Genomic DNA, 20,495 nt, shown 5'->3' on the forward strand with positions numbered 1-20,495 from the left:
GCTCAGGTAAGCAAAGCGATACTCTGCCACTGAGCTACACCTCCATGTCATAGCAATTTTGTTTCAGGCAGGGCCTCACTATGTAGTCCCAGGAAGACTGGAACTACACAGGCCGGTCTCAGATTTGCCAGGATCCTCTTTGTGGAGTGCTGAGATCTCAGGCCTGTGTCACCACACTTGGCCACACTGGAATTCTGATGGGGACCACATTTACTCAGAGCAAGTGCACCAGTCTCCTGGATCCCCAGCTCATTTACTGTTAAATTTCAGTGAGCTAAAACCCTTCCTCCCGCCATCCCATAATCACCACCTTCTTACCACACCCCCAGTCTTGGGCTTATTTAAGCCAGGAACTGGTTAAGCAGGAGAAGGAATTTTCATTTTCTCACCAGCTGGAAAAGATTCATTCATTCTATATACACCTAGAACCCACTTGTTCACTTTGCAGAGTTCTAGATACTGGGAATGGAGAGAAGTTCTTCCAACCTGGGAATGCAGAATAAGTAGGTACCTTCTTGTTTCTCTGCACCTCCTTCAGCTTTTTCCAACGCTCAGTAGTCAAGGGGCTGTGGTTCTGGCTCAGTGGTCCAGTGTTTGCTTGATGTGTGTGAGGGCCTGGGCTCTATGAGCAGCACAAAATTCATAAGAACTTTAATTTCTTAGGTATTGCAAGTAGCATTTTATTATTTTCAGAGTTTACAGTTAGCATATGAAACACTCCCGACTGAGCCAGGTGTGCTGGTACACACCTTTAATCCCAACACTCAGGAGGCAGAATGCCCCTGCCTCAGAGACTAAGAGAGGATGAAGAGAGCTTGAGGCTAGCCTGGACTACATAGCAAAACACTGCCCCTAAGACTAAGTACTAACTAACCTAAAGTAGAGTGCACCGCCAGCAGCAGGTGAGAGGGCTCCGTGGGTAAAGGGGCTGGCCACCGAGCCTGATGGCCTGGGTTTCATTTCTGGGACCCACATGATAGAGATGTGACTGCAGCAAGACTTCTTAACCCGCAGGACGCACACAAATACAACTAAGAAATGAATAATGAAGTGTGTCCTGCACAGCCCTCCTTCCTAAGCCCACCCATCTCCTGCAACTGTGGCAGCTGAACTGGAAGGGGCAGGCTCTCCTAGAAAGCACTTGCTGGTCTTTCTTAGACCAGTGGAAGGGACTCTGACTTTGTCCTTGCTCCAAAGTCTCACGTCCAGGCATCAAAGGACCAATCCACATGGTAAAGAGCACACGGTTTATTAAGGACAACTCATTAACAGCACTGACTCAGAACGGATGTGAACACAAAAGCCAGTGCTGTCCTGACCCTCAGGGGTACCTGCGGAGCTCCAGGGGGCCACTCCCAGCGGGAGAGCTGCAGGTCCTCAGAGGAAAAGTCCTTTCCTCGGGCAGCACCCAACTGGGGAGCCACTCTACTCAAGAAGAGTCTGTGTGTCCTTGGCCTTCATCCCAAGGACCAAGTAGTGGGCACAGGATGCAGGTCTCCCACAGAAACCAATCTGATGCAGTAATTCCAGTAGCACGGTCCCAGGAAGAGTAGCAAGGGGAGGGAGGGAGAGAGAGGGAGGGAGGGAGGGAGGGAGAGAGGGAGGGAGGGAGGGAGGAACAGGCAAAAGGGAATACACTGGGTGTCCCAGGCAGTGTCCGCTGGCTTCCAGACAATGAAGAGGTCAATGCTGGGGCTGAACTACCAGTGACAGGTCCTAGATGAGGGGACGGCCAGGATGCTGGGAGTGTATGTGTCCTGTATCTTTGAGTACAGCAAATGCACCAACTCTGGCCTCTTTATACTCAGTTCTAGTGTAGAGCTGGCAGCCCTCCCAGCCAGGGATGGGATAGGATGTCAGAGTTAACCTTGGGAAATTAACACAATCCATGCCTCCAACTCTACCATCCCAGCCACTACCAGACACCCACAGCCCCAAGTTACTTGCCAATCTGCAATAAATAGCCTGTGTCTAAATAAATAGTTTTTTGGTTTTTTTTTTGTTTTCGTTTTTGTTTTTAAGCCACCCAAATATTGTGTGTTGGGGGAGAAGATAGCAAAACGGGAAAAAGGCAAGCACAGAGCCCCAGCAGCACCCAAGGAGACTCACTCCACACTCACTCCCCAGCGGCCTGGGAAGGCAGGAAGCCCTGCCCACTGGGCTCAGGAAGGCTTCAGGTGGCTGCTGCAGTCCTGGGGCCAGTCAGTGAGGATTCTTTTGGTCAACGTACCTTCAGGACCTAAACAACCTGGCCTCCACATAAAAGGAGGGGAGGGGCAAGGTCAGAAAAAGTCTACTTGCTGAACAGGGAGTGGCTAGGGGCACACTGGCCCCAGAGCTGGGGGACAGCCCAAGCACCTACACAGCCCCGTAGGAGCAGAGGACAGACAGATGCAGCTCTCTTGGACACACAGAGGCATTTTTGGTCCCCTGCCCTCGATGAGACTGGCACCCCCTTGGTAGGAACACGGAGGCCACAGGGATGACATCTCAACTGAAATGCTTGGCTCCGACCCCAGGCACAGCACAGCTGGGCCATCCTTGATCTCTGAGGCCATGAGTCTGCAGGAAGCCCTGAAGTGACCTGCCTCCTCCCTCCTCTCTCCACACTTAGGCAGAAGATGGGCAGGAAGCTTAGTCTCACAGTCCACCATGGCCAGCAGCATGTGGTTTCCACGAGCAGACACATCAGGGCTCTCTCACTAGCCACTGTGGAGTCCCTCTGACTAGGGGACCTTGAAACCTTGGGCTGGGGACAGGAACAGAATGCCCAAGCCAAGGCTGGCCTGCAGGGGTCTTACTAAGCCACATTCCTCATTCTGACTGCTGGCTTCAGGAAGCAGAGAGGAGGAGAGAGGTTTGGGGTAAGGCACCCCAAGAGAAGAGTAACGAGAAATGGGGAGGAAGGAACAGCAGGAGTCACACACCTCTGGCAAAAGAAAAGGGAGGCAGGAAGAGGCAGAGACACAGGAAAGAGGAAGCAGGACCTTAGAGCGACTCCAACATACCTCACTCCACGTCCAGGGCATGTATGAACACACACGTACACACACACATGTATGTACACACACACACACACACACACACACACACACACACACACACACAGACAGACACCTGGGGGACATGAGCAAGCACACCAGACAGGAGAGACAGGAGGTGGACCTAGAATTGGCAGTCACTCAGCTCTTCCGGGGTCACTTCCCCAAGCAGCGTGAGCACCAACACTCAGAAACGGTTTCTGGCCATCGCCAGGTACCTCCCCTGACCAAGTCCCAGGGGAGGATGAAAGCACAAAGGACATGGAGCTCCTGGGCAGAGGCACGGCAGGACCCTTGCTGGCCTCCTGTGCCCCAAATGGCCCCAACCCCAGGAAACCAGTTCAGGGCTCCAGCCCTGCTCGGCAGCCTGGGCAGAGAAGCGCGGGGCTCCAGCCCTGCTCAGCGGCCTGGGCAGAGAGGCGCGGGGCTGAAGTTCAGGGAGAGTGGCAGGGTCGAGCACTGGGGAGGAGCACAGCACAGTGTGCTCCAGGAGGAGAGCCTGGACCATGGGAACCAGGGTGGGAAGACCTGGAGCTGGCCAAGCCTGCAGCTTGTCCTCAGGCTCGCTTTCCCACTGGCTGCTCTGTGTCCCACAAACCAGGTGCAGAGCACAGGTGGTTGCTCTTCCAAACCTGGGCCTCTTGCTACCAGGTTACTTTGAGTCTTGGAGTTCCTTGGCTTTCTGTAGGATCTGGCAGACATCTGTTATGGGGTAATCCTGGACACCAAGAAGATCACAATGTGCTCTTGAAGCAGCCCACTGTGTTCCACTCATCACACCCACCGCCTCCCCACACAGATGGCACCATGGTATGGCACCAGGGGCAGGGACCATGGTATACCAGACACCCTGAGTATCCCACCCCCAAACACTGCGTGTCACTGAGATCACAACTCCTGAGGTCCAAAGGGTCTCACAGCCTGTCTAGAACTGGGGTGCCCAAGGCCTCAGTCCTCCCATCTCCTGACATAGAACCTGGAGCCACACCCATACAGAAGCTGGAGCTACTTCAGGCAGTGTAGCCCCTGAGGAGCCCCAAGAAGGGGTGCTGTGATTACATCCATCTTACAGACCTAGCTAGTGAGGTTATTGAAAACCAACCTTAAGCCAGGAGTTGGTGAAGACATTGAGGCCTAGAAAATGTCACTTGGCTCAAGTCACATGACAGGCAGAGCAGAACACACCTGAACCTCAGGCTGGCTGTCAGGCCCTCCGGACACACACCTCCCTGTCTGAGCATAATCAGCAACATCCACTACCTTCATCTTGTCGTCCAGAGTCCTGGAGGGCCAAGGCCGCACACTACTCAAGGTCTATGAAGACCAGGATTCAACTCAGATCCAAACCAGATGTGGTCCAGAAGTCTGGACCCGAACCCATAATACATGCTCCTGTTTTTTGCCAGCCTGCCACAATGGCTGCTGCAGGGTGGAGAGTGGAAAGTATCTGCCCCCCCCCCCCCCACCCCGTGCTCAGTACCTGCAGAAGCCGCATGTTGATGGTGAAATCCCCCTCCAGCAACTGCTCCCGGATCAGTCTGCAAGGAAACAAGCCGCCACAGCTGGGGCCTGGATGTCCCAGGAGCAGGCCGGCCGGCAGCCCTCCACTTACTCCATCACCCTCAGCAAGTCCCGCTTGCCCGATGCCTGGTTTCCTTACAGACAGGGCAAATCATGGCCCCACTCACATGAGCATAGCACAGCAGACCAGGAGGAGGAAGTCGAAGCGGTTGTCATCGGCAAAGAGGGAGTCCCAGATTCGGATGACATCAGGCAGCAAGAACTCCTGCGACAGCAGGAGTGTCAGCCAGCGGAAGGCGAAGAACTGGGGCTTGATATTCTGCTCTTGCTGGGGAGACAGCAGGGATCGGGTGTCAGCTGCATAAAGAAATTAGAACCTAGGAGCAAGCCCAGCGAGGAGGGGCCACACTGAGTCTCCGACCACTAAGGGTCAGCTGCTGCCAGCCCACCCAATGTTGCCATAGCTTTTGATGATTTGGAAATGATGGCTCACCACAAGCACAAGGACCAGTACCAGGCACAGTACCTGTGCTCAGCTTACATAACCCATGAAACCACCTCACAGAACAGAAAGCCCCAAGAGAGGAGCACTTTGATGAGCCACAGAGGGTATCAACAGGAAGAGCACGCACCACACAGCAAAAATAGCATTCTGTATTCATTTAAAACTGAATGCTTCAAGACTGGCATGGTGGTGCACGCCTTTAATCCCCATGCTGGGGAGGCAGAGGCAGGTAGATCTCTTGAGTTTGAGGCCAGGCTGGTCTACAAAGTGAGTTCCAGGACAGCCAGGGCTACACAGAGAAACCCTGTCTTGAAAAACCAAAAAAAAAAAAAAAGACTGAGTTCCAGGATAGCCAGGACTAAACAGACAAACCCTGTCTCAAAAAACCAAAATAAGAATATTAATATATATATATTAATAAAATAATATTCACAAAACATTTTATCAACTTGGTTTTTAGACAGGGTCTCTTGAAACCACTGTGTAGCCCAGGCTGGCCTTGAACTCACAGAGCTCCGCCTGCCTCTGCCTCCCGAGTTTTTTGTTTTTGTCCCTATTCATTGTTTATGTTTTTGTTTTGTTTTGTTTTTTGAGACAGGGTTTCTCTGCGTAACATCCCTGGCTGTCCTGGAACTTGAGACCAAGGTGGTTTTGAACTCACAAAGATCTGTCTGCCTCTGTCTCCTGAGTGCTGGGATTAAAGACGTGTGCCACCATACCTGGCTTCATTTTTTTTGTTTGTTTTTGTTTTCAATGCTTTTTTATGTACAGCCCAGGTTGGGGTCAAAGTCACCATGAAGCCAGGTATGACCTTAAACTCCTGATATTCCTGGCTTCCACCTCTGAGAGTTGAGATTACAGGCATGTATCACTGTGGCTGGTTAATACACCACTGAGAATGGAAGCCAGATGGAGCCCAGGGCTTCATGCACACTAGGCAGGCATTCCGTCAACTGAGCCACATCCCTATCCCATAACACTTGTAACATTTATATGTAAAAATGTGTCTTTTTAAAATTTTTTTAGGTTTTTTTTTTGTTGTTGTTGTTTTTGTTTTGGAGACAGGGTTTCTCTGTGTCCTGGCTGTCTTGGAACTCACTTTGTAGACCAGGCTGGCCTCAAGCTCAGAGATCTGCCCGCCTCTGCCTCTCAAGTACTGGGATTAAAGGCGAGCACCACCACCATCTGGCTCCTTAATTTATTCTTAAGGTAGGTTTTCATGTAAACTGGCCTCACTATATAGGCCAGGCTGGCTTGAACCTTCTCCTAGGCTGTGCCTCCCCGTCTAGCTTAAACTGAACTGTTTCGTGAAATACAGGAGCTTAGCACAGCTTGAATGTGTGTGCTGGAGAGAGGTGTGTAGAGTAGAAGGTAACTTGCAGGAGTCAGTTCTCCTTTTACCGGGTGGGCCCAGGGACTGGACTCACGTGACTGGGCTTGGTGCTTTGTTTTTTTGAGGCAGGGTGGGGTTTCTCTGTGTAGACCAGGCTGTCCTCAAACTTATATATCCCCGTCTCTGCCTCCTGATTGCTGGGATTAAAGGCGTGTACCACCACCACCCGGCATTGTTTTGTTTTTGTTTTGTTTTGGTTTGGTTTTTTCGAGACAGGGTTTCTTTGTGTAGCCTTTCCTGGAACTTGCTTTGGAGACCAGGCTGGCCTTGAACTCACAGAGCTCCGCCTGCCTCTGCCTCCCAGTGCTGGGATTAAAGGCGTGCGCCACCACCACCCGGCTTTTTTTTTTTTTTTTTTTTTTTGAGACAAAGTGTCTCTAGGTATTATTATTCCTGGCTGTCCTGGAACTCACCCTATATACCAGGCTGGCCTCGAACTCAGAGATACTTCTGCCTTTGCTTCCCGAGTGCTGGAACTAAAGGCGTGCGCCACCACATTCAAGCCTACAAGCGTCACTCTCCACTCTCCACTCCCCTCCCAGCCTACTGGGCTGCTATGCTCAGCTGCCAGCCTCCCAGGCCTGCCTCAGCACATGGGTCAGCATCCCCTGGCGCTGGGCCCATATCCAGAGTAAATGCCCAGTGTTCTCAACTGCAGCCACTTCCAGCCCCAGACTCAGGCAGAAGCAGCTGTGAGCCTGGCCCGTGCCCTACCCGTGTGCTCTGTCCATGTGTCCTGCCTGTGTGTCTGGTCCTCACCAGTTTCAGGTAGAGTTCCACATCCTTGTCCTTCAAGGTGGAGTACACCTTTTCCATCTTGTAGGTGATGCCACACTGGGAGTCATCCAGGCTCTTGATGAAGTTGTCCCGGATCTCAGCCATGAGGTTGGTGAAGCAGAAAAAGGTGTCGGCTTCAGCGTGTTCTGAGACAGACAGTGAGGTGTGGGTGGACACAGGAATGAGGTGTTCTTCAGTCCCTCCTCACCTCTCACCCAGGACATACACCCCACTTCTATGTGTCACCCAGCTGCACCTGTGGAGGCTGGAATGGGTCCCTCACCTTGGCCCCTGTCCACCTCTAAGGGTACCACTACTTCTGCCTTGCCTTCTAGGCCCACAGTCCACTCAGCAGCTTATCATGCGCTATGCCAATGGGTCACCTCTTTCAGCTGCTTGTGACCATCTATTCTATAGAAAGTTACAAGTACCAATAGATCAGTGAACAGCAGTATTCTAGAAGGCAGAGCTGGAAAGGGTCTTAGATACAATCCAGGCCAGCACCTGTTCTGACATGAGCATAGGTATCTGAAAGCAGATGAGGCTCCGGAGCCCCACATGGCCCACCAGTCCGGCTAGTCACAATCTTTTCTCTAGGGAGGCAACAATGGGAGGTTCAGGAGGCTATGAGCGAGCCTGTCTACCTTTCCACTCGTTGTTGGGGTCAGTGGCAAAAGTATAGTAGAGGGGGCCCACGATCTCATTCATGCCCTGCACATAAGCGATGCCAGGGTTGAGCTTGGCGTAGATGAACAGGATCCGCTCTACCACCTCCCAGTGGGCTTCACAGCCATTAGGCAGAACCTCATACTCGTTCAGGGCCGGCGAGGTGCTGTTCTTGTGTGGGGAGCTCATCTGGGGAGAAGAGGAGAGCCTGTTAGCAGGTCAGATGTTCCCACGAAGGCCGACTTGACTTAACATCCTAGCTTATGGGCAAGACAGGGCCTGGAGGAGCCTGCCCGCCACAAGAGGAGGCAGGGCGGTGCTGCAGGAAGACAATGGAGTGACAACTAGGGCAAAGACAGGCCATAGCAGCCGGGCGGTGGCGGCGCTCACCTTTAATCCCAGCACTCAGGAGGCTCTCTGTGAGTCTGAGGCCAGCCTGGTCTACAGAGTGAGTTCCAGGACAGCCAGAACTACACAGAGAAACCCTGTCTCTAAAACAAAAATGAAACAAAACAAAAGAACAAGAAAGAAAGAAAAAAAAAAAAACAGAGGTCAGAACAGGCAATGATGGTGTACACTCCTCTAGTCCCAGCACTTGAGAAGCAGAGGCAGGTGGATCTCTGTGAGTTCGAGGCCAGCCTGGTCTACAGAGTGAGTTCTAGGAAAGGCGCAAAGCTACACAGAGAAAACCTGTCTCGAAAAAACCAGAAAAATAAAAAGGGAAAACAAATCTAGCTATATACATAAAATGTTTTTTTTTTAAATATGTATTCATTTATTATGTAAACAGTGTTCTGCCTGCATGTTTGCCTGTATGCCAGAAGAGGGCACCAGATCTCATTACAGATGGTTGGGAGCCACCATGTGGTTGCTGGGAATTGAACTCAGGACCTCTGGAAGAACAGTCAGTGCTCTTAACCTCTAAGCCATCTCTCCTGTCCATGTGTGCATTTTTAAATATGTACACTTCAACTGAAAAAAACTTGGCTGCATGCAGTGGTGCAGGGCTGTAAATCCCAGACTTGCAAGTTGAATCAGGAGGGTGAGGGGTTCAATGCCAGCCTCAACTACATATAGAGTTCTAGGCCACCCTGGACTGCATAAAACCAGTTCACAACAAGAAAAAGAGTGGCTCTGCAGAAGCTCAGGAAATTTGGGGTCAGCCTGTTCCAGCAGTGGGTGCAGAGCTGTACAGGGCTGTCTTTGAGTCCAGGGAGCCCAGGCTGTCTCTACATACCCGTCATACATGTATGTGATAGAAACACTCGCAGCCCAGGAGCAAACCATACTCCTCCATCTTTTCTCAAGGCCACTTTCTGTTTTCAACAGAACCTCACATGGTTCAGGCTGGTTCCAACTCCTCATCTAGCTGAGGATGGCCTGGAGCTGATCCTCCTGCCTCAGATTCCAGGCTTTGAGCCACAGCAGCACCTCTGAAGAGTTCCAGACGAGGAAACAGGCCCACACAGACTTGAACCTGGACTGGCCAGCCCAAAGCCTGTGCGCCAAGCTGCTGGAGCAGGCTTTCTCCCACGAAGTGCTTCCAGCTTTCCAAGAACCTGCTTTCCATGACATCATTTCCTCTAGCTGTTCCACAGCCAGGCAGGCCAGGAGCGATCATGCCCAGAGTCACACAGAAGGCTGACTTAACTGACCCCACTACAGGTCCAGAGTCCTAGGGACGGAGCTTCAGGACCAGATCCAAAGGTAAAACGGGTACAGCATGACCCGCATAGACAATACTATAGAGAAAGGATGAACAAGGTTGGGCCTTCATCCAGGCAATCAGCATCCACGCCAAGAGGGATGTACAAATCCGAGCCACGGTTCCTTCACCAAGCCTGGGCTATGCCCAACAACTCTGGTGGACCCTAACTGTTGTATTTTAAAACTGGCACGAAAGAGTCAGGGCCCACATGGGAGGTTTATTGAGGGGAGGAGAGAGAGGGGACAGAGAAGGGGCAGAGACGGTGAAGACGTGAAGTGGGGGGAGATAGGCAAAGCCTTCCTTTAGAAGGAAACAGGAAATGCACACAGGGGTACTCTTAGTGGCTACAGCTGAGGATATCTCCTGTCAGAACCCTAAGGGCAGGCCAGTACAGATGCCTGAATGCTGACACCCACCCCAGGCAGGTACACGGGACCAGAAGGGAGGGCATCTGCCCTGACTGCTCCATCAGCAGCTTGACTAGTTAGCAACTAGTTCTGGGAAAAGAAATCTGTGCAATCCTCCATTCCCTGCTGCAGAGGCTGACAGGAGAGCTTTCCCGCCAACATGAAAGCCGGTGACATGTGGGAACAAGTCACTACTCACCACAGGTCCCAAAGCAGTGGGTCTAAATGGAGAAATAAGGCCATACACCTATTTTGGACATAGCAGCTGCCATAGTGGCGGGGTCTGCTAGATCCTGGAGCTCAACAACCCTCAGAGATACCCCTTTCTGTGTGTCCCAGATCTGCCCCTGCTCTAACCAGACAGCAAATTCTGGCCTAGACAAATGCAAGCATCTGTTTTGATATCCCTTCCATGCCCAAGGACACCTGAACCCCGTCTGCCCTCCCACCACTGGCTGGTCTAGAACCCCCAGCATTTCTCTCTATTGTCTCACAGCTTCTAGCCATGGGGCCGCCTTCATTTATTTTTCCACGGTACAAACGATAAATTAAACTTTCAGTGTGAGACCACGAAGCGGTGCATGGGATGCCAGTGGTCGTGGGTCCCTACAGGCAGTCCCAGCCCAGCTGCTTCCACCAGGTAAAGATGGGCTTTGTGCCATGGGCATGGCGGCTGGGCACTGTTAGGCACCTTCTACTGTCTCGGGATTGGAATGTGGGTCCGGAGGTGATGGGCGGCATTGGGAAAACCATAATGCAGAGTGGCGGCACCTTTGGCACATTCATGGCCATCAGAACGGGCATAAGATGCTCATCAGGGCAGGTCCTACGCATTTTGACCCTTGTACAATAATAAAGTTAAAAAAAAAAAGATAAATTACATTTATATGGTAAATAAGTATCAACAGTCAACACAAATCCAAAACTGACCACCAGCCCTGGAACTGAGAAACAGCTGTGTGATTTCCTCCAGGGTGTTCAGGAGGCAGGGTGGTATGTGTGCACCACACAGGGCAGTGACCAGTGGCTTCACGATCCCTGCAGTGGGTAACAGGGACATCGCTAGATGGCCTGTGTGTGTGTGTGTGTGGGGGGGGACACACAGTGGCTACTGGGGTGGGGCTCTTGTCTTCGGCAGCAGTCACTAGCCTGACCCCTATTTCCTGAGCACTGGCATTCTCTCACATATGAAGACTTTGGCACATGCTCCCCACAACACTTGGAATGCTGTTTCTTCTCCATCCTTCCCTGGCTGCCCTACAGGTCAGCTGAAGCTGACATCCAGACCTGGATGGGCTGCTAGCCACCTCAGTACTAGCCACCTCTTCACACCCGGGCCTTCTCTCTCAGAACCATCTCCATTTCGCCTGAGGCAGAGCCTGAGCATGAGGAGAGTGCCGCCCTCACCCTGCAGCTAGTATACCATGCTGGAACAATAGAAAGGTCTTGACACCAACCTTTAGCAAGCACCCAGTGCACTGGGGCCAGTGGACCAAAGGAGACATGCAGGGGACAGTCTGTTAAGAAAAGACCCCAGGGGCTGGAGAGATGACTCAAATGTTAAGAGCACTGGCTGCTCTTCCAGAGGACCTGAGTTCAAGTCCCAGCAACCACATGGTGGCTCACAACCATTTACAATGGGATCTGATGCCCTCTTCTGGTGTGCAGGCATACACGCAAATAGAGCACTCATATACATAAAATAAATAAATCGATAAATAAATAAATCTCTAAGAAAGAAAGGCCCCGGGGGCTGGGGGGAAAGCTCGGCAATTAAGAGCACTTGCTCTCGCAGAGGACCAGAGTTCAATTCCTGCACTCAGAATTACCCGACTCTAGTTCCAGGGCATCCAGTGACTTTTTTTGACCTCCATAGGCACCAAACATGTACACGGAGCACATATGCACACGCAGGCAAACACTTGGACAAATAAATAAATCTTAAAAAGAAAAGGACCCCAGGTCCCCAGCTGGCTCTTACATTTGTGACCCCACTCCGGTTCCGGGCCACCGTCTGAGATTTCAATGTTGTCTGCTCCACCCGCTTACGAAGGGTCTCGAACTCATTCTGTGGGTCCAGGATGAGGAGGCAGGGGTACTCAGTGGCTCTTTGGAAGAAGGATATATCTGGGCACAGCCTCCTATTGGAATGGAAAGAATGCTATCACTCAGGGTAAAGTAGTTGATTTGTTTATTTTACAGTGCTGGGACTAACCCATGCTAGACAAGTGCTCTATTACTGAGCCACTCTCCACCGTTTGCTTGTTTGTAATTGTAACAGTTCAGCTGGGTATGATGACTCTCACCTGTCATCAAGTACTTGGAAGGCCTGAGGCAGGAGGACTGCCCAGAGTTCAAGGCCAGCTTCAGCTACAAAGTGAGCTCCTGAGCAGCCTTGACTCATGTAAGACTGTTTCAAAAACTAAATAGTATTTTAACCCCCAAAACACTGTTTTTAAAGAGGCAGGAGAAATTACACATACATATACACGTTCATTTCATATGTGTTTGTGAAGAGGTACACACATATGTACAATTTTTATGTGTCTTTATGGTCATAAAGCCTAATTATCATAAACCACAAACACCTCTCCATGTCAAAAGCACTTGTGTAGGAGCGGAAGGCTATATAGCTTGGTGGCAGGCCTAATATGCACTAACTATATATACATGTATATAAGTATGTCTGATATTTATAAGGAGTCAAGTCCTGAGTTCAATCCCCAGCAAAAACACTTTATAGACACACACATACATTCACATGCATCCGTCTGTAGATGCACCATGGTCATTTACCACAGGAAAGGTTTGGTTAAGTACAACACAACACCTTCTGCTGACATGGTCATTTACCACAGGAAAGACTTGGTTAAGTACAACACAACACCTTCTGCTGACATGAAGAGATGTTCAAGGAACGGCAATCAGGGGACATCTGGAGCATGACAGGGCACTGCATTCGCGTATACTTCTCAGACCTCCTAGGCACAGCACACTGCACACTGGCCCTCTGGAAACACTGACAAGCTACTGCCATCACCAATGGGAGAGAGAGCCTGAGCCTCTAATCCCTCCCCCAAAGTACTGCAAGATGAGACTCGTCACCTAAAACTGACCAGTACAGCATCTCATGGGTAGGGCTGCTCCAATGCCAGTCCGAGAAAAAAAGCACTAAGTGCCTGCTGTACCACCCGATTCGGGCATCCAGAGGACACCTAGCAAGGGATCTGGGCAGAGATGCAGCACTCAGGGGGTAAGGATCTTCCTGTAGACTTTATCCCAAGCCTCGGGGAACTCCTACATCAGTGCTCAGGCTAGGAAGCTCTTCCACATAGCCCCATGCCTTCCAACCTCCTCTCGCCTGGCATCTCATGCTGAGTCACCTCTAGAAGGAGGCCTCTATTCCCTCAGAGCACCAGCCTCTCTTCCCTCACAGCAGTGCAACCTTTGCCTACGTGTTGACAGGTTGAGTGTCTGTCTCCTCAGGTAAACCTACAGCCCGCCTCACATGGGTGCAGCTGGCCTGTGCTGTTGCAGGCCGAATTAGCCCCAGGATTCCTTGGGAATGCCGCTGAGCCGCTGTGCATGACTCTCCTGTCTAAACAAGGAGTGGGTGCCAGAGAGGACTCTCAGTCAGGCTGCTCCAAGTGAAGGGGGATCAGCTGCCAGGACCCTTCTCTAAAGGCAACTGAGTATTTCAAAGGCCTCTGTAGCATGCTAAAGCCAGCACGACAATCCAAATTATATGTGAAGACCCATGCCCTTAACTGAGCCACCTCACTTCGACTTTCAGATAAGTTCAGAGAGCCTGAGTCGCCTGCCCAAGGTCAATTCGGGAAGCTGTCACTGAAACCAGACAAATAGGCTCCAGTGCCCTTTGGTACGCCACTGGAGGTACAAACCCTCTCGAGGCCACCCTGCAGCAGAAAGCCCATGGGAGCCTCTTACCGGACATCTTTGTCAATCTGCAGTAGCACCTCGTTGTCCTTAAAATACGTGTTCCACCTGCTATCAGGGTTCGGGTTGAGGGGCTGTGAAGAGAGAAGCAGATGCTGTGTGCAAGGCCCAGGCAGGGCTGCAGCTTGGTGGTCTCAAATCAAATGCCTACAGACCCAGCTCTGGTCCAGACAGGCTCAGTCCACTGGCAAGCACAGGCCTCCCAACGACTCCCAGGTTCTCTAGAGGCACTTCCACACTACCCAGCTGGCAGAGAGCGCCTTACAGCCTGCTCTGTATGGCAGACAGTGTTCAAGCAGCGCCCCAGCCAGAAGTGTACATGTAGCAATCACTCACTGAGCGCTATCCAAAGGGTGAATGAACGAATGTCATTTCATTATCTACCAGGGCTTTAGGTAGTCAACTCCTATCTGGGAGGATGGGTCGGGGCCAGTATAGGAAGAGAAAACAGGACTTTCTCCAGGCCTTGGACAGGCACTTATTTCATCCAGCTCTTTCTTCAAGTATACAATCCTAGTACCTTCCTCAAGAACCCAGGGTGAGCAGAGATATGCAGTGCAGTGGCAGAGTGACTGCCTACCATGTTTAGATCCTCTGCTCAACCTCCAAGCCCATAAAAAGGCAAATAAATGAACATTTAGCCAGGGATAAATCCCAGATCTTGGGAGGGCTGAAGCAGGAAGATTCCAAGTTTGAGACAAGCCTAGGCTATATAGCAAGATCCTGCCTCAAAAAACAAACAAACAAATCCATTTTGAGCCTGCAAAATGGCTTAGTGGGCAAAGGTGTTTGCTGCACAAGCATAGACCTAAGTTCAGTCCCCAACACACAAGGGGGCGGGGCAGGGACTGACGCAAATTAGCCTCTCACCTCTGCATCTGCCATGACATACACCCTTACTGGTACCCATAGACAGACATACTAATAATCAATTTTTAAAAATGTTTTATGGGTGGCGGTGGTGCACACCTTTAATCCCAGCACTCAGGAGGCAGAGACAGGGGATCTCTATGAGTTCAAGGCCAGCCTGGTCTACAGAGCGAGATCCAGGACAGGCACAAAAAAAAAAGAAAGAAAGAAAAGAAAAAAAGGGCTGGAGAGATGGCTCAGAGGTTAAAAGCACTGACTGCTCTTCCAGAGGTCCTGAGTTCAATTCCCAGCACCCACATGGTGGCTCACAACCACCTGTAATGAGATCTGGCGCCCTCTTCTGTATACATAATAAATAAATAAATCTTTAAAAAAATGTTTTAGGTTCAGGGTCACTCTTGGCTATAAATTGAGTCCAGGCCAGCATGAAATATACAAGACTCTACTTTTTTTTTGAGACAGGGTTTCTCTGAGTAGCCCTGGCTGTCCTGGAACTCATCTATGTACACCAGACTGGCCACAACCCCCAGAGATCCACCTGCCTCTGCCTCCCAAGTGCTGGGATTAAAGGAATGTGCACCACCACCACCCAGCAAGACTGTCTTTTTTGGTTTTTGTTGGTTTTTTAAAATTTATTTATTTACATTTATTTCATGTACATTGGTGTTTTGCCTGCATGTATCTGTGTGAGGGTTTTGGATCCCCTGGAGCTGGAATTACAGACAGTTATGAGCTGCCATGTGAGTGCTGGGAATTGAACCCAAGTCCTGTGGAAGAGCAGTCAGTGCTCTTAACCACTAGGTCATCTCTCCAGCCCCAAGACTCTATCTTAAAAAGCAAACAGTGGGGGACTGGAGAGATAGACCAGTAGTTAAAAGCATGTTAATACTTTTATTTATTTATTTAGATTTTTGGAGACAGGGTCTCTTAATATAGGCCTGGAAGTCCGGGAACTCACTATGTAGACCAGGCTTGCCTGGAACTCAGAGATCCACCTGCCTCTGCCTCCTGAGTGCTAGAAATAAAATCGTGCATCCACCCAGCATGGAGCATGTACTACTCGTAACAAAGGACCTCAGTTCCCAGCACCACATGGTGGCTCACAACCATCCAGAACTCCAGTTCCATAGGATGACACCCTCTTCTGAGCAAGCGTGCATGCAGCAGTGCACATACATGCACATAAGCAAACTGCTCATACACATAAAACAAATGAAGCTAAAAAAAAGTGCTTTTATTGTTTTTTGTTGTTGTTGTTTGGTTTTTTGTTTTGTTTTGGGTTTTTTGAGACAGGATTTCTCTGTGTTGCTTTGGAGCCTGTCCTGGAACTCACTCTGCCTCCTGAGTGCTGGGATCAAAGGCATGCGCCACCACCGCCCGGCAGTTTTGGTTTTTTGAGTTGTTTCTCTGTGTAACAGCTCTGGCTGTCCTGGAACTCAATCTGTAGACCAGACTGGCCTTGAACTCACAGAGTTCACTGCCTCCAAGTGCTGGGATTAAAGGCATGCGCCACCGCCACCACCACTCAGCTTAATTAACTTTTTACTAAAAACAAAACAAAAGTCCTGGGGTGTGGGTTCCAGAGACCATGCCCAAAGAGCTCCTGGTGCAGGATGACTCCCACAGCACCTTCAGGGCAATGGTTCTCTCTTATGTTACTAAGTGGGCCTCAGGCTCTGTGGTTAACTTGTGCCTGGAATAGGCAGGGAGACCCCACTGTTTCCAAGGGCTGGGAAACCTGATGAAGAGGGGGAACTGACGGGAATGCAGGCCAGGCCCCACCTGTCCTCCAGCAAGGGGCCCTTTGTCTGGTCCAAGCCTCTCCCCTCCCCGTGTCCATACTCATCCCCTGATGCCAATCTTACTTACATGGTCCTCAAAGGTCACATCCTCCCTGGATACACCCATGTTGGCCTTGGCAATGCCAGGCTGGATAATCATTTCTCTCAGGAACTGAGAATAGAGCCCCCTGCAGGAGTGAAGAGAAGGAAGAGTCCAGAGAAGCACCCACAGGAAGCAAGACAGGCTCTGTGTGAGGTGAAAGCCCTCCAGTTCACAGGTCTCACCTCTGCTTGGCCAGGATGGAAGTCCACGAGGCTCTCTCCAAAGGGAGGTAGTTCAGAAGGATCTGCACAGAGAACAGCACAGCTCTTGCAACATCCCTGCCCGCGTCCTAGACAGCAGTGGAGGCACCCAGGCCTCAAAAGAAAGGCTTCACAAAACCAGGAACAGGCAAGATGGCTGTGACCAGGAGCTCCGGCCTGGCCCCCTCCTCCTAGCCCCAGCTCCATCCCCTCTGCTTTCCTCACAGACTCTTCTAAACAAGAAGAGAGCATAGCAATGAAGGGCTGGTAACCAGGAACAGATGCTGCCGCCACCTCAGCTAGTGGCTTCAGGGGAACTAGCCTCTGTTTTGTCCCAATCAGCATCACTTCCAATGCGCACAGGCACCGGGAAGGGGAAATCTTTGCTGGCATTATGAAGTGTTCCATCCCCAAAGGCATCCTGGAGAGGATGCCAAGAGAACACAAAACCCCACAACTTCCAGAAAGACTTCCTCAGACAAGCAAGGAAAGGAACAGAGAGGAGGGGCTGGGAGGAGGTCCATGCAAGACCCAGGAGACCCCAAAACCAAGAAGCCCCACCCCAGGCACACCCACCTTCCAGCAGAGGCACCGCAGTCCGCCCTCACAGGGGATGCCTGTGGACACAGCAGGCAAAGGTCACCCAAAGCCAGAGTTCCAGAACCCCCCAGCCCTACACCTTGGAGCCAGTTGGCAGGGAGTGGAGTAGGCAGGAAGCACTTCAGGAACCATTCTCGACCAAAGAAATGTCTACACTGGATGCTAACTCTAATTTCTGTCTACAGCCCTGTCCCTCGCCCTGTCCCTCATCCGTCTGGAATGTTCTTTGACTCTTCTCATCTTTGATATTTTCTTCTTCAAAAAGGCCATTATCAACTACCACCTCTACTCAAAGTTAGGCTCTTCTTTTCGGGGAGGAAGCAGAGGCTCACGTAGCCCAGGTTGGCCTCAAATTTACTTTGGAGCCAAGGAGGAACTGCTGCTCCTCCGGCCTCCTTCTCCTGAGTGGCAGAATTTATAGGTCTAGTTTACAGGGTGCCGAGAATCAAAAGTGGGGCTCTGTTCATGCTAGGCAAACACTCTATGAACCGAAAGATATGCCCAGCCTCAGGCTCTCTGATTTTTATTTTACTTTTTGAGACAGGGTCTCACTATATAGCTCTGGCTGTGCAGGAACTCCCTACATAGACCAGTCTGGCCTTGAACTCACATAGATCCACCTGCCTCTGCCTCCTGTTCTGAGATTAAAATTTTGACTCACTATGCTGGGCATCAGCATCTCTGCTCACACACAATGGCTCTGTGGCTGTCTATAACACCCATCACAACCAGAATTATCTAAAAACTTGAGCATGAACTTAATGTGTGTAACTCCCATGGATGGAGAGGCCTCAGACAGACAAGAAGCATGTTTGTGGCTGTTCCTTGCCTAGCACAGGACACAGAACACAAATGCCATTCCGCATTTGTGAAATTCAAACCAGACTGTCAGGTTAAGAGCTCTGTGCCAGACGGCCATGATTTCACTTAATTCCTATTTTAGTTCCAGTAAGTGTGGAAGATTAGTCCCCTCATCCTCACTTACAGAAAAAGGAACTTATCTGTGGACAGAAACAAGGATTAGGACACAGGCGTAAATAGCAGCCCAAGCTCTGTGCAACCACCACAGACAGCCTCACCTCTGGGGCCTCCACAGCACTCTAGAATGGGAAGGTCAACTTCTGCAATGCCGCCAGGAACCTCCCAAGAACAGCTCTGGCGATGGTGTCCCTGCCCCAATGCTCCCACCTCAGAATCTGCATGACCCAGGCAACGTGAACTCCTTCCTGGCCAAGTTACAGGGCAGAGCAGGGCCACAAGGACCTATTCAAACGGCCTGGGGTGTTTCCACAGACAGGGTAAAAAGCTAGCTATGTCTGTGCTGCAACATCAACTATGTGAGAAGGGCAAAGTCGCTCATGGCTGACGCTCAACTCCTTAACGCTGGTGTTCCAAGGCTTGCGTCTTAGCTTTAACCAAAGGTCACTCTCAGCTCTGATCCAAAGCCAGGTAGAGGAACCGGGAACCACCCTGCAACTTCTGAAACTCAGGAAACTAGCTGAGAAATGACAAATGCCTCAAAAGGTCAACCCCATTTCAATCTTTAGGCTACTTCAGGCAATCTGGGGAACCATGTGCCTCCCATCTAAGGCCGAAGGGTGGTTACCACTCCTACAACATCCAAACAGCTCTATGAAATCAGCCTGGCCTCCTTGGGTATCATCTTGATGCTTCTCCCTCCCTCTTAGCCCTGCTATTCCAGGGAGCCTGGGAGGAAAATTGTGCCTTACCACTAAAGCTGAGCTCTCGAAGCTTTTCCAACACAATGGAGGGCTCCTTCAGGACATCCTGGAAATCTGCAATCCTTCAAGGGCAGAAGAGGAAACCCCACGGTAACAAACAGGCTTAATGACCAATCTTGCAGCCCACAGATCCCTTCCCTCAACAGTCTCCAACTCCTAGCTTAGGGAAGTGGGCAATACAAGTTTCTTCCTCTAAAGTCCGCAATGCCAACAAAGGCCAAGGGGTTGGGGGAGGTGTTCTAGTCAAACGGTTTGAAATGAGACCTTAACACCAAGCACTTTCCACTGTTAGTGAGCTGGCATTTCCTGGGCATTTGCTGTGGGCAAGCACAGCCCACTGCTACCTGAATTCACACAACCAAGCTTCGCAACCAGGAGTAATGTGATCTACAGACAACGGACCTGAAGAGTCTCCCCACCACTCCCACAGCTCTTGGCTGGGGAAGGGGGAGGGGGCACAGACTTCTTGGGCCTGTCCTCAGGCAAGGACAAAAGGCTAAAAATTAGTCCTGGAGTGAGCAAAATTTAGCCGCCGCGGCAAGATGTAGCCTTGGCGGGGAGAGGGAATTAAGAGGCCAGACTGGAGACCTCGGGGCACAGGGACAGGAGTATTTCGGGGAAAAAGAGGAGCCTGGAGCCAGGAAGTGGGGAGGGTAATAGATCTGGACGAGGGAGACACCAGGGAAAGGGGTCCAGAGTGAGAGAGAGAAAGGTGACTGCAACGTAGAGAAGCATCTCTGCTTCTGCCCCTGTCACACTGGCAATGATGTTGTAAAGTGGGCGCTGGGGACCCTCCGCCGGGGGTGGGGGCTATTCTTGGCCGCACATGCGCTGAGCAGCTCCGTCGGGGAGAAGGCGCGGCCCGGCCGGAGCAGTCTAGGCTCAGTCCTGCCCTCGGGTCTCCTCCTTACCGGCTCTTGTGCAGACTCGACATGGTGTTGACTTCCGGACCCCCGGGCTGCTTCTGCAGCCCCAGCTGCCGCCACTGCCCCCCCTCCCCCCTCGGGGACCCGGAGAGCTCCGCAAAAGCCTCCGGCGGGAAGCAAAACCGAGAGCGTGCACGTTCCGGAGCAGCCCGGCCGCGCTGGCTCCGCCCCGGGATCACGTGACGCGGGGCTGCTTTCTGCCCAGGCAAACCCCTGCGCTCGGCGCCAGGGCAGCCCCTGAGCGCGCTGGCCGCCAGTCCCTGCGCCTCGGTTTCTAGCTGCGTAATACACTTGTCAA

At 51.3% G+C, this 20,495-nt stretch overlaps 1 protein-coding gene and 1 pseudogene across 2 annotated transcripts; one reads left to right on the forward strand and one right to left on the reverse strand.

Moving 5' to 3' along the window:
* Positions 1-1,230: 1,230 nt before the first annotated feature.
* On the reverse strand, positions 1,231-20,320 carry Tbc1d13 (TBC1 domain family member 13). 2 transcript variants are annotated; one of them, XM_036185137.1, is made up of 12 exons: positions 20,183-20,320; positions 19,260-19,333; positions 17,506-17,546; positions 16,912-16,973; positions 16,715-16,814; positions 13,967-14,049; positions 12,000-12,159; positions 7,882-8,092; positions 7,220-7,383; positions 4,730-4,890; positions 4,522-4,579; positions 1,231-3,759 (listed from the first exon to the last, which is right to left on the reverse strand). In XM_036185137.1, exons 1-12 carry the CDS (start codon positions 20,203-20,205, stop codon positions 3,694-3,696), a joined length of 1,203 nt encoding a protein of 400 aa, XP_036041030.1. In that variant the 5' UTR covers positions 20,206-20,320; the 3' UTR covers positions 1,231-3,693. The 2 variants fall into 2 exon arrangements, with proteins under 2 accessions (XP_036041030.1, XP_036041031.1); XM_036185138.1 differs by lacking the exons at positions 17,506-17,546; positions 20,183-20,320 and having other exon boundaries at positions 19,260-19,323.
* Positions 10,605-10,871, forward strand: LOC118581241 (annotated as a pseudogene).
* Positions 20,321-20,495: the final 175 nt, after the last annotated feature.

Source organism: Onychomys torridus, chromosome 4 (genome assembly GCF_903995425.1).
Source record: "Onychomys torridus chromosome 4, mOncTor1.1, whole genome shotgun sequence".
In the NCBI taxonomy this organism is placed as follows: Eukaryota; Metazoa; Chordata; class Mammalia; order Rodentia; family Cricetidae; genus Onychomys; species Onychomys torridus.